General features: G+C 35.1%; 1 protein-coding gene across 8 annotated transcripts in view; it reads right to left on the minus strand.

The window, feature by feature from the left end:
• The window catches only part of DGKB (diacylglycerol kinase beta), a 695,350-nt gene that overhangs the window by 476,999 nt on the left and 203,522 nt on the right, over window positions 1-14,829 (minus strand). For all 8 annotated transcript variants that reach the window (XM_025464249.3, XM_025464247.3, XM_025464246.3 and 5 more), the window contains 3 exons: window positions 11,956-12,073; window positions 9,714-9,802; window positions 9,515-9,631 (listed from right to left, as the gene is read on the minus strand). In XM_025464249.3, coding sequence (XP_025320034.1) covers window positions 9,515-9,631; window positions 9,714-9,802; window positions 11,956-12,073 — 324 coding nt within the window. The remainder of the gene's footprint in view (window positions 1-9,514; window positions 9,632-9,713; window positions 9,803-11,955; window positions 12,074-14,829) is intronic.

Below are 14,829 nucleotides of genomic sequence, written 5' to 3' on the forward strand. Positions count from 1 at the left end.
AAAAGAGCTGTCATTACTAACTTCTTGCCCTGAGCTAAGGCTACTTGGGCTATGATGACTGCACATTAGGCTACATTACATGAAATGAAAGAAACTTCTACATATTCATCCATAGTTATCAGTTGCTTCTCAGTGACATGTAAACTCTTTCTAAACCAGTGGTTTATATCTTATCAGGCACTGCTGATCTCTGTCGAAGGCAAGAGGCATTGAAGATAAAGAAGTTCAAGCCACATGTGAAAAAAGAACTAAATAAGTGGATATTCTGATTTGGCAAGTGAAAATTTGGTGATGAAATATATCATTGATTTATTGGACTTAGTTTCCTCAGAATAAATCACAGCTCTGGATTATTGGATTTAGACATAGTGGACAATGTACTCCTCAGAAAGGATGGTGAAGTCCTAACTCTTGGCACCTGTGTATGTGAACTTATTTGGAAATAAGATCTCTGTATCAAGATGTGTTCAAGTTCAGATGAAGTTTTACTGGATTAAGAGGAGCCCTGATCCAATGCCTGGTGTTCTCATAAGAAGAGAAAAATCTGGACATAGAGGGACAGAGATGAAGGGAAGAGGGCACATGGCAACAGAGACAGAGATTTGGTGATGCAACTACAAACCAAGGAGCACCAAGGTTTGCTGGCAACCACCAGAAGCTAGGAAGACCCAAGGAAGCTTTGTCCCAGACAGCCTTCAGAGGGACTATGATCCTACTGACATCTTAATTTCAAATTTCTGGCCTCCACAGGTCAAGGAGAATAAACTTCTATTGTTTTAAGCTACTAATTTTTGTGGCATTTTGTTATGGCAGTCCTAGGAAACTTATATCTCAATCATAAAGAAAATGAACCAAACAATAAGTCTTGAACCTCTTCTGTACCAAGGTGTCACAGGAAAAACAACAACAACAACAACAACAACAACAACAAAAAACAAACAAAAAGACTTCTGCTTTTTGATCCTGTACAACTTCTTTAAAACTCAGGATACAGATTCCAAGAAGCCTCTAATTTTTAGAGGCAAGTTCTACAATAAAAATCCTCAAAAAAAAAAAAATCCTCATGTGCACAGATTGAGAAAGTACTGATTTTTTTCTCTTGATTGAAGTTAGTGAAGCCTCACATATGGCTCTGGAAAGGACAGAGGAGCAGGGCACTCTGACTGCCAGCACTGACCACAGATACACCATCTGAGGGCCTCAGCCTCTTTCACATCTCCTTCCATATGTTTCCAACAACTTGTAACTGATATGGTAAATGACAACTCCCCTTTCTGTGTAGTTATTTGAGGGTTACCAGATGTAAGAAGAGATGGCCAACATAAAATGAACTTAATGACAGCTTCTTTCTTTCTTTTTCTTTTTTTTTTTTTTTTAAAGACCTGTTTTCCAGCCAAAAGGAAAGAACTAATGACTCCAATTGAATCACACTTGATGAGCTGAACAGAGTATGTGTATCGGGGGTCACTCTTCAGATTTGGCTTTGAGGATTTCAGAGTATAAGTACCAAATAAAACTAGAATTGGCCTTTTTAGTTTATCTGTCTTGTTGCCTCTATCCCTGAGGTTTGTCCAGGCAGCTGAAAGACAGAATCCTGCAGGACCATGGGCAACGAGCAACATCTGTAAGAAAGTCAGTAAATAAGATGATCTGATGATCTTCAGTAAAACAGAGACACAGGCTGCAAGAAACATCTCCTACCCAAAAGTCTATATTAACTAATAATGTACAATGATATCTTATACTTTTTTAAAGACTAGAATCTGACAGCTATAAATATATTCGGGTGGCCATCAACACTATGACATTGTATGAAGCCCGAAGTGTCAAAACTGAGGACACCAGGAACTATTGATCATTCTAACCATTCTAAAAGCTGTAAGTCAAATTTGTATAGTAGGTCTAGTTTATTCACCAAAATGCCTAGAGACACTTGAAGAAAAAGTGCAGAATGTGAAAGCAAAGAGTAACTTAAATTTCCCAGTACTATTTATCAAGATTAAAAGTGACTATCATTTGGGGCACCTGGATGATTCAGTCAGTTGAGTGACCAACTCTCAGTGTCTGCTCAGGTCATGACCTCAGGGTCACAGGATCAAGCCAAGTGTCACTTAGAGACTTCCTTGGGCTCCCTGCTCAAAGCCCAGACTGCTGGAGTTTCTCTCTCTCTCTTTCTCCCTCCGCCTCTGTCCCGCCCCCACTCGTGTTCTACCTCTTTCATAAATAAATAAATAAATAAATAAATAAATAAATAAATAAATAAATTCCTTTTTTTAAAAAGGTGAGGATCAGTTTTTGCTGTGAACCCCAAACTGCTCTAAAATCAAGTCTATTAAAAAAAAAACTGAATATCAAAAAATACAAGCCATATGATAGAATTTAAAAGCTCCTTCCCTCCTCCCCCCCACCACAATCTTAGACTACTGGTAATGTTTTATTTCTTAATCAGATGTCTTCTTTATGAGGTGTTCATTTATGCAAAATTCATTCAGCTCTACCCATAGGATATTTATATTCTCTGCATGTACGTTATTTTCCAATACAATTTTAAAAAAGAAAAAAAAGTGAACATAATCCGCAATAAAAACAATTTGCTTAAACCTGTCACCATGGCATTTTACAGACAAGCGTATAAGAAAAAGATACAGCTGAGTCCTTTTCAGTGTCAATAAGATGCTGAAGACTGAAAATTGCCTTAAAGATAACCCAGATCCCAAATCAGCAAAAGTGTAAATGCAAAAATCTTCATCAAGAATAGTAATAAACTAGAGCATTGATGAATCCTGCCTCTTCAATAAAATGGCCAATGGAGTCCCGGAGATAAGAAATCGTTACCTTCTTTTAAGTGTTTTTACTTTCATTCATGGCTGTCTGCATTTTTTAAGAGTAAGGAAGAGAAATCCTTAGGCCATTTTATTATATGTACAGAAATTCTCTTTTGTATTAAAAGAATCAATCCTATATCTAGAAAATTCATAAAATATGAACCAGCTTTTCCTGGAAGTGAATTAAACACTTGGAGATAATTTCAGAGTTTATGACAATTTCCAACAGCACCTAATTTACAGCCAGATCTATGTTTATTGGAAAATGCTGTCTCAAGTTAGGATGAAAAAGAAAATATGTGAGAGTATATATGTATGTGAATACGTGTGCGTGTGTGTATATTTACAGGGTGGAGTTGCAAAAAGAGTTGGGGTACTATATTGAGAGGAAAGCACTGGAATCTAACAAGTCAAAGGAGGAAAAAATAGAAAATAAATTTTCATATGTATTTGGATTAAAAGACACAGAAGTCATTCTTCTGAAGAAAAACTAAGTGGCCTGATTTAAAGGAATACTGTTGGCTTATACATTCTTTCATTTCTAACATTTTGCAATTTCAGGGTGCTGCTTTAATGCAGGCATTTGCTAAAGCATGAAATTGCTATTGGAAAAGCATTGGAAATCTTTAAAAACTACTACTCGTAGCCTAGTATTTTAGTAGCCCTACATGATACCAAACATAAATAACTCAGAACCATATTAGGCTTTCTTTTGTCAACTTCAAATGAAATGTATCACCCTCCTATCCTGATGATTCCTACCTCATCAGGGACATTTTACTACAACCAGGAGCAAATTATAATTTGTTTTAAATAGAATGTCAAGAAAATACACTCTCATCAGAAAAAGGCTCATGTAAACAGTGGCATTTTAGGATCAGAGAATATAAGGAAGAGAGAACCAATGAAGATATTTAGCCTGGCTGATTGAATTATAAAACACAAGAAAATGGTTGCATAAGTGCTAGCAGATAGCTCACAGCCTTCTTAAAAGTTTTCTGTTTTTATTTTTTTAAGTGGTTAGATTTGCAACAGGAGATAAAGCTGTTTCCTAAGAGCTTAACTTTATATCTACAGGATAGCAGATTAGTATAATTTCAAAAAGCACAAGTGCTAACTAAAAATGGGGTGTTAAAATGAGTTCTTATCTTTAATATTTGTCTAAACTTACTTGTATACTTGATGCAGATATAGGTATTACAGGATATCTTTTAAAAAATGGAATTTAGGGCACCTGGGTGGCTCAGTAGTTGAACGTCTGCCTTTGGCTCAGGGCATGATCCCAAGGTCCTGGGATCGAGTCCTACACTAGGTTCCCCACAGGGAGTCTGCTTCTTCCTCTGCCTATATCTCTGCCCCTCTTTCTCTGTGTCTTTCATGAATAAATAGATAAAATATTTTTTAAAAAACTCAGATTTTATGATATTCATCTAAATTTAATATTTAACATTAAGAAGACTAGTATAACAGTCATTAAAGTGAACTTATTGAGGACCTCCCCTAACCTCTATACTCTCTTAAGCATTTTAGGTGATTAGGAAAAAAAAAAAAAAGGCTATTTTTGACCAGGATCTTGATCATATTGTAATCTAAAAGTGTGCACAACTTTGATATGCAGACATGAAACCACTGGAGAGAATTCACTCTTTCCTTCTGGTGTGGAACAAAAGTACAGATAGTATTCAAAAGAAAAAGAGAAATATTCATGTCAAGGAAAATTTAAAGGCAGATACAGAAGTTAATTTGGTTTTGGGGGTGTAGTTAGAATTTAAGGTGGGTATACTCAAGGGTATAGAGTAAGCAAAGTAACAGGTAAGGGGGAAGTATGGCCTTCCCAAGGGAGTGCCAACAGCTCTACACAGCTCCAGCAGGCTGTGTGTAGAAAGGAATAACATAGACGTCATGTGCTTAGGTTTGGTCTGATATTTGAGGAACTGAAAACCAGGTCGGGTAGGAGGAAGTGAGGGCTGCATTTATTATCACAGAACTATTATAGGGTGCTGAAGGTGGCATATGATAACAAACTCATATTTTCAGAAGATGATTCTGGAGGTGGTTTGCAGCCTGCATTATAGGAAAAGTACCTTCTGTTAGGGAGATAAGCCAAGAGATTCTGACTCTAATCTAGTTAAGAGGTGCTAAGAGTTTGCACTTGGGCTGTGAATGATGGATACAAAAACTCAAATCCAAGAGAGATATTTTAAGGAGAAAATGTCAAGGCTCAGTGATAGGTTGAATATATGAGAGAAAGGTGAAAGACAAGAATAAAAGAAATTGACTTCTAACTTTATTTCCAATGACTGCAAGCATGATGATACCATGTCTGATAGAAAAGAGAGAGCTGGAATACTTTCTTTTTGTGAATATAAATAAATCAGCTTAGTCTAGGATTTAGTGAGATTCAAGACCACATGGTTCTGGATGATTTTAGAATGTACAGATGCTATTCTATTCTGACTTAAACTGGGCAACTAGATCCTTCCAGAGGTGAAAGAGAAAGGGCATGAATAATATTCATGGAGTTCCTCTGTGAGCCAGGGTTTGGATTTTTGTGCCCCTATGATATTTTACCTTGTTTTCACTATGATAATAATTGTCAATTACTGAACACTTATTATGTGTAAGGTTTTGCCCTAAACCACCTACATAGATTTTTCTTTTTTACTCATTTAATTCTTATAACAATCTTAAAAGATAGGTGTGGTTAGCTCCATTTTACAAATTAGGAAACTGGGACGCCTGGGTGGCTCAGAGGTTGAGCGTCTAACTTCGGGTCAGGTCATGATTCTGGAGTCCCGAGATCAAGTCCCGTATTGGGCTCCCTTCATGGGGCCTGCTTCTCCCTCTGCCTCAGTCTCTGCCTCTCTCTCTCTGTGTCTCTCATGAATAAATAAAGAAAATCTTAAAAAAAAATTTAGGAAACTGCCCAAAACTTCTTATATACTTGGCCCAAGATTACACAACCACTATTCTTAGTTGTTGGACAGTGAACATATTAAGAATCTGGTCAGGCCGACTTATAAGACTTAACCCATTTCCAAAAGTAATACATAAAAGAAAGCAGTGACATTGGAAAAAAACCTATGAAATGAAGCCACGTTTCATTCTCTTCGTTTCCCTCTGCAATCTATTCCCCACACATTCCATTCAGATAGGTCTTCCTAAATCTCAGCATTGCTGGTGCCACAGCCCATCTCTTTCACAACTTCTGCTAGATACTTGCTATATTAATAGAACCTTCTGCGAAGTATGAAGACATAAGAAAGTAGATTCAGTCTGTTTAGGCAATCAGTAGTAGTAGGTAAGTACTGGGATGGAGAACAGATCAGTTTATACTAAAGTATTCATATAATGGTTTAAGAAGAAACTATATATTATACTAAATCGATAAATATTCTGAGGTAAATGTATTCCATCTAACCTAGGTACAAAATCATTAAATTAATAAATGTGTTCTTAAAATAGCTACAGTTAATAAACCAAAAGTGCATAGAGGATGAATTTATTTTTGAGAGAACTACATATTTTTCTGGATATACAAGAACTTCTTTAAAAAAATTATGCAAGTCTTGTTTCATGAACCAAAAACCCATAGGACTTCTATAGATCATGGTTTGCGAAAAATAAGGCTGAAGCTCACCAGAAAGCTCTGAACTTTGCAGAGCTTAGTAAGAGGGTATCCTTTTTTTTTTTTTAACTCTTCCTTAAACCCCTCAGTGCTCCTTTGTTTCCTAAGCAGAACTAAAAGATTTAAAGACATTTATAGTTTATATTGTGCTCTGCCATAGTAACAAATAAAATCATCTTCATGTATACATTGAACTTTACTTAAGAATGTGAGGGTCATGTTGTCTGAATTGATTTGGGTGTGAAATATTGAAATTTTTTAAAGTACAGTTTATTCAGAGGTAACACCCTGTTTCCTACCAAAGAAAGGCCCAATTTCTTTTGAAATTGGTGGTGGAGCAGAAGGAGAAGGACAGGGAGACTTCGTGCTGAGTGAGATTCATGATCTGAACCAAAACCAAGAGTCTGATGCTTAAACAACTGAGCCACCTGGTGCCCCAGGAAGGCCCAATTTCTTTCAAGGTTGAGGCTAAGATTAAGATCAAATGTAAATGTACAACTGCTAAGTGGTCAAGGTAGCAATGCAGATTTATGGTATCACACATAGAGGATCATTAAAATATAAGAAAGAAAACTAGGAAAACAAGATGGAATATAAAACAAAAAAAGAATTTCAAGATTCCTTAAATATCAATAACATTCCTAGCAATGATAACTTCAAGTATAGTCATTTCCATAGAATGGAAAAGGCAAAAAACACACTTCGTGGAGATTTAAAAAAAGAAGAGATCAGTCAAATAAAATTCTAGGGGTGGCTCATTTAGTTAAGCATCGCCTTCAGCTCAGGTCATGATCCCTAGGTCCTAGGATTGAGCCCCACGTTAGGCTCTATACTTTGTGGGGAGCCTTCTACTCTCTATGCTTGCTTCCCGCTCTGCCTGCCACTCTGCCTGCTTGTGCTCATGCTCTCTTTCTCTCATAAATAAAATATTTAAAAAAAGAAAATTCTAAAAGCTCAAAAGCTTTTGTATTAGGAGAGGTAGCAATGCATATTAAGAGTATTCAAAATGAATACACATTTGGGACACCTGGGTGGCTCAGTAGTTGAGCATCTGTGTTTGATTCAAGGGGTGATCCCAGGTCTTGGGATCAAGTCCTGCGTCAGGCTTCTCACAGGGAGAAGAAGCCTCTGCCTATGTCTCTGCCTTTCTCTGTATGTCTCTCAGGAATAAATATATAAAATCTTTTTAAAAAACAAGTACACATTTAAAACACATTTATTTTTTGAGAAATAAAAAAAGAAAAGAAAAATAATAAAGCTAAGACATTACATTTGAAATTTTTGAAGAACCGGAAAATAATTTGAAATAACAAAGAAGAAATAAATTCTGATAGTCTTCAAATTCAGCTTATGCTAAAGTAAAGACAGAACTAATTAAAGATGCACTATATGAAAAATAAGGGAAACAGGCTTTTACAAGATCTGAAACAAAAAATTATTTTTTTTTAGATGTTTATGGTATCACACATAAGAGGATCATTAAAATGTAAGAAAGAAGACTAGGAAAACAAGATGGAATATAAAACAAGAAAATAATTTCAAGATTCCTTAAATATCAATAACAGATTCCTAGCAATGGTAACTTCAAGGATTCTTTATAGATGTTTAGCAAAAATACATATTTTTATAGATGTTTAGCAAAAAAAAAAACAGACTAATATAATGTGCACAAAGTTTCTAAAAAATTAAATAGTTGTGGTCTTCCTAAAACTGAGGACTCAACATGTTTAAGTAATCCATATGTGTAATTTAAATCATTGTTAGACATTTTATTATAACAACCAAACACTTCAAAAAATAAAACTGTTTTTCATAATTGAGGAAATTTCAAATGTAAATGTAATTTAACCAAGAAGTAGCTGAAAATGATTGAATAAAATGTGTTCATTTAAAAAAATATGTAATCGTATTTTTGAAATGCAAGTCATAGTTTGTTTTTCTCATTATTCTGTGTGTATGTATATGTGTGTTTAAGTAAAATTGTAAATGGTTTATGCGGAATGGGGTTGAGGGGCACTACAGAAAAACTTACTTAACTGAAACACTGCTCCCTACTGTTTTGATTCCACAAAAGCAAGAACAATTTCTCCTATAACAAGAGTGCTGACACACTAGCTGGAAAAATAAAACAAAATTAATGTGTGTGTGTGTGTGTGTAAGGGGAAACAATCCCCTAAATATTTTTGTACTATATTGTAAAAATGGCATTGTAATTAACTAATTAACTTCCAGAAGTTAAACACAAATAACTAGCATTACCATCTAACAACTGCATTTATTCCAGAAGTTATTTGAACCAGGCATTGATAATTTTGCAAACTAAGCAAAGTGCTAAAATTTCCCAGAAAAGACCTATTCATCTCTTCTTTCTCAATTGTCAACATCACTATAAAGACTACAGTTTACATCTATAAACACTATATGTAAATACCATATGTAAAACCTTACCCCTCAACTTATGACATAAGTGAACAAGCAAAGCAACAACATGTCATGAAGAAGGGCAAAATAAGTCCTTAGAAGCATCAAGAACTAAAATATGGACCCACTTGCATGTCCACCTAATCATGTGGTCAATAATAATTTGCTCTGTTTCTCTTGGTCATAGTGTCTTCACTATATAATTAAGTCTTTGGATCACATTATTCATCCAAATAATTTTGTGATTAAAATAAATTTACAACATATAAAATAGAAATTTCTTCCAAAATAGCATTAGGGATAGAGGGAGAGTTGAATTCTACTCAGAATGTGTCCCATGCATGTCACCCACCCCTAGCCATGGCTTCTCATCACCTTCCTGATAACTCCTAGAGCTCCGTGGAACATAAGTGGAATTTGCATGATGGTATAATCTCTAAGGCTGTCACTAGCTCTAAAAGTCTGGATTCTGTGAAGACAGATCTGACTCTAGCTCTTATCCCTTTGAGAGATACATGGTTTTATGCTGATGTAGTCTAAAATTCAGGATGATCATCCAGGGTAAAACTCTTGTAGAGTATGGGATACACAGTCTCCATTGTGCGTGAATGCTAGAGATTTGTTTTCCGATGTTACTCACTGTGATCTGACACCAAACACAATGCAGTCCTGTCAGGCCCTGGTAACATTTAACCGTTTTGTGGCACTTATCACATTTGGTTGGGCAGTTACCTTCAACCCAGTAATGATGCATGACCTAAAATAAAATAAGAGCATTGTGATAAGAAGAAGCATCCATAAACACCACCCTAAGAAAGCAAGCAGAACCACACACTTACATCAGTGTTCTTCTTGGACTTCACATAAGTCTTGATGCAAGAAGGAGGCGCTCTAGCCACACAGCGCTCATGGACTGTGTACTTGCAAACTGAAAAGAAACATGTACACACATTCAGAGCTAATCCTGGGCCTGATTGCAATTTTATAGGGAAAGAATGACATTAACAGAACCTCATTTCATATCCACTGGTCCCTAATCAATCCAATCAGCTACATCAAGAAAAAGTCTAAGTTGACTGTTTTTACCATGGAATACAAAAGGCCAATTAGTACAGGAAATATTATGCATGTGAAAAACCAAGACTCTTCTATCATGGCATAGCAGGAAATGCTTAATTAAATCAGGCCTCACTCAAATTTTTCACAATAATTCCCAGATGACAGAAATATTAAAGACAAATTGATGACTGCCAAATGGCTTGGTATCATTTGCTAGAAGGAAGAAATCTATATTTTACAAAGTATAGGCATGAGAGCAGCTGGAGGGCATGGAAATAAAAGCCCACGAGTTTATGCTATTTTCTCTATTGATTTATCTAAACCTTAAATGGCTGATTAGTCCATTTCCAGAGAGTAGATTTCATCATGCATGCCAGGCCTTCAGTATAAGTTTATCCCCCATTTTGCCATCATGGTACTGTTTGTCCAAAAGGAACAGCCTTTTCTGAAAGACTTCTAAATGTATAAATATACATAAATCAAAAACTAAAGAAAAAATGATCATGTAGCTTTCTCAATAAAACAAAAACAAACCACACTATAGAAATAGAATGAAAAATACTAAATCCACATACTATTCATATTGTAAAACTGTTCCAAAATATCCACATTTATAATTTCCTTTAGTGACACTGAGAAAGAAATCATACTTTTTCTTCTTTTCCATATTGGTGATAATATCGAGTATTGCATTTGTCACACTTGTCAGTTAAAATTTGTGAACAAAATTCTCACACTCTATATGACATCATTCACATTATTTGAGTTATCATTTTGTTTCATATGCTCCTATCAATAGAATCTACCATGAAAAAATCCTTTATCTTAAAAACAACAAAACTTTAAAAACAAGTTACTTCTTTTATATGTAAAGAATGTTCTAGCATAACTAGCCTTTCAAATGTGGCCACCAGAAACTGCTCTCTGAATTGACATATTGTGATTTCATATAACTTTATTAATGTCACCTAACCATGGTTAATTAATATCACTAAAACATGGTTTTAATGTCAAATAATACATCTGAAAGGAATTGAAATCTCAGATATACTTCCAAAGAAGCTGCTACCTAAAAATAATATCAAAAAACTATATACTATATGGAAGCCATGTAAGAAATTCGATTTAATACAAATGCACAAAAATGGGATGTGTCTAATAAATGATAGTTTCAGTAACTCCACACATAGCAGAAAAGGTGATGAGAGGACAAATTGCTGGGCGAAGAGAATGTCCTACTTTAGTGAGGAGGTCACAATATCCCCTCTGCTTTAACAAGGGCATTAGAGAATGTAAGATTTCTCAGGCATAAATCTTGTTTATTTAAAAATACTTTAGTGATTTCTATAAATTAGTTGTTACATAACCTAGCAGAAATTTCTAGGGGGCAGTATTCACTCAACAGAATACAAAGAAAATTGCAAAGATAAGTGTACTTAAGTCAAAATAATGGTCACAACTCATGAGCAATCTTTTGGGTTCCAATATCCACTAATCTTATAAGAAGGCTTTCCTCATGATAGCATTAAAAATCATGTAGCTGAGGTGTAAGATTAGTTTGTATTCTTAATCTGAATGCAAATTAATAATCCTTAATTCAATGGTTTCTTAAAAGACCTAGAAGAATTGGCTCATTATAGAAAGACAATGTGAATAAAGTACTTGAAGAGGAAAGAAGAAATATGAGTAAGATATAAATATAAGAAACTGGTGGCAATTTTCATAATAATTCCAGAAAAAAATGAGGCTCATATGACAATGGACACTATAATAGAAAGAAAATGGCTAATGAATTGGAAAATGTCCCTAGCTTTGTTCCAAGGGGAGGGTTTCCTAAAACTGAAGAAAGTTAAAGCTAGAGTGACCTAAACATTTAGGAACATACTGCAGGGAAACATAAATTCTAGGCACAGGAAGGGTCAGAATGATTTCTTAGGTCTCCATCTACAAATAGGACTATTCCATGAAATCAACCTTTTCCCACTGGAGGTGATGACATCCAGACAAAGCGAGTGTACTCACAGGAACAGCAGAGGCCCTGCTTCCCCACGCCGATCAGCATGTTCAGGCAAAGATTGCAGTAGGCAGGTTTGTTAAAGTGCTTGAGTCGCCACACATGCTGTCCATCATCTTTCACGTTCTGCACAGGACGTAAGAGAAACAGATTTCACTTAATGAAATAAACAGTGGAATATGCAAGTGCCAATAAAACTCAGAGCTGGACTGAGGCATTTGAAGACAATCTGTTATTTCATCCCTGACTTTCTCCAAGATCGCCAAAGAGTCTAGAAAAACACATGTGCTCTAGTGGAATGAGATCCTGCTAACAAATCTCGGATACTATAGCAACGCATGCATTCTTGTCTAATGTCAACAGTCCAACAGCATGTCCCAAACCATCATCATGACCTGCCAAACTGAGCACTCCCTAAGAATGGGGGCATGTCTGCCTCCCCTTTGAATATTTTATCCTTAGCACAATTCCAGAAGCAAATAAATGAATAAAGAGAGAGAAAACACTCTTCAGTGGAAAAGCCCGACAAATAAAAAGTTGGAAAGGATATTAACCCTTGCTTAGTAGTAGGAATGTGCAAATTTCATGATGGTGGGGTCTTAAAGGAGGCAGAGAAATGGGACCGAATGGCATGGGAAAGAACAATACTTAAAAGTAAGTTATTGGCGATATTTTAAGACATCAGTTGGGGATTACTTACAGCTTATAATTTACAATGGTATATTTTTGTAGGTCACAAATTGCAAGTTTTAAAAGATAAACTTTTTAGGGATCTAATTATATTATCATGTTACTTGTTCCTCTTTTGTAAAATGTGATTTTAATCTCATAGAAAGGTGCTAAAATATTAGAACTGTATCACTGTATTTACTTATAACAATTACTATGGTTATTTGCTGCAATAAAACCTTAGGTTTAAATTAATTCATGTTTTAGCATAGCAACTATAATTATGATTTATTTTTCTAAGTAAAACTATATAATATCATAATAGCTACTTCTCTAATAGGTATTTAATTACATCTATATTGTTCAGATTGAAGTAAAATGAAATAATATGATGCTCATGAGTCTCTTGAATTCCTTGCAAGAAGGTCAAGATACTAAATGAAGTTATTATATATCATTTTCTGCATTAACATGTAGCCCTTGTATACCATCACCAAGCTGTATCAAACTCAGATTAATTGAGACATCACTTACTCTATAGAAACCATTATAGGGCGTGATTTTTCAAGTTAGCCTAGTTGTCATATTTTTCAGAATACATTCACCTAATAAAACTGTTTGATCACCTACTGTGTGCTGAGACACTAATACAATTTCTGTAGTAGTGGGACAGCATAAACATGTCCAGATAATTTAATTTCCCTTCATACTAAAATATTAATAATAATGCATCCTGGCCAGCTTTTCCTATTTCTAGTCAAGAGATAAAACACCAAATCTGAAGTACTTGATTAAATCCATAGTAACTAATTCTTACATTAGAACTAGAAATGTCAAATTTGCATCATAATATGAAACATTAATGAAAATGCTTCCTGGGACATAATTCTCCATGGGTGTCTTGAATTTCTGCACATTTTGTAAGCACAAGAACTGTCATTTTTTCCAGGCTATCTTTTCAAAGATATTTGAAAAACAAACAGCCTTGAGCAATAGAGATGTACCTCCCTCCAGAGGAGAGGACAGGTTTACTTACTGTCTGGCATAATAAAAATAAACTGTCCTTTCTAGGAAAAAGTTAAGCAGGTTTCTTTACTGCACATTATAAGAGAGTTAATTTCTCAAAGCCAAGGGTTTCAAGCTCTGATGCTGTGCACAGTGATTCTTTGGGCAATACTCCTGATCATCCTTGTGAGACTCTATATACCAGGAGAACCGGCTCAGACATGCAGCTCCTACATCTTACTTTGCTATAAATAAAGAAGTCCTTTGCTTCTGTCCTAGGTGTCTCCTGTCCTCTGCCATTACTCATGAAATGTTAGCAAGCAAGCTTGTTATCTTACAAGTAGGGTGACTCTCAGACTCTTCACAGTTCTTGACAATGCTCAGATTTTTTTTTTTTTTTTTTTTTTGGATGAAAGACTAACAAGCTCTCAACAAAAGCAGTTATGTAGAGAGTGTCATGGAGAGGACATCAGAAGACAGTGGTGTTTCAATTTTCTTCCACAACTTAAGAAATAGGTTTTATAGTAATTTCTGAATCCATTTCTGGTTTGTTTGAATCACAAGATTTCTAATATCATTATTATGTGAATGGACCGTTTTACATATTTGTTTAGCATTGCTCTATTTTTCAAACTGCCAATATTTTAAAATTTCTATTCCTTCGGCTAAAAATAAAACATCCTGAGTGAAAAGTTTAAGTAATGGGGTTGTCAATTTAATATACAGATAGGGAGATAGATATAATATATAGATACAGGTAGATAAAATCAGCTTAAACTAACATTCCTAAGTGAAAAGAGGGAAGGGAAAAAATCTAATTTTCATATGTATTACTGTTCTTATAATCCTTGTCATTTTATTTTTAAATGAGTGTCCATTACATGTGAATAAGCCTCATCCTGTTGAAGAGCACATATGGACTAAGTTAGCTGGCATTTTCCTTATCAAAAAATAAACAAGTCGGAACGTGGGTGTTCTGTCAATCAGAACACTTAGCCATGTTACAGGCTGCAACTGAAGTACAAATCCATTACCCAGACATAAAATACTTTACCAAAAAACAAATTAAATAGCTTTATAGCTCTTAACCGGATACATTGCCAAAATATGCAAAGGATGAAATATGTATGTGACTTCGAGAGAAGAAATTGAAACCAGGAGCCAACTATTTCTCAGCAGTGCAAATTATACCCCAGCTCTCTGTATTT

Source organism: Canis lupus, chromosome 14 (assembly GCF_003254725.2).
Source record: "Canis lupus dingo isolate Sandy chromosome 14, ASM325472v2, whole genome shotgun sequence".
Classification (NCBI taxonomy): Eukaryota; Metazoa; Chordata; class Mammalia; order Carnivora; family Canidae; genus Canis; species Canis lupus.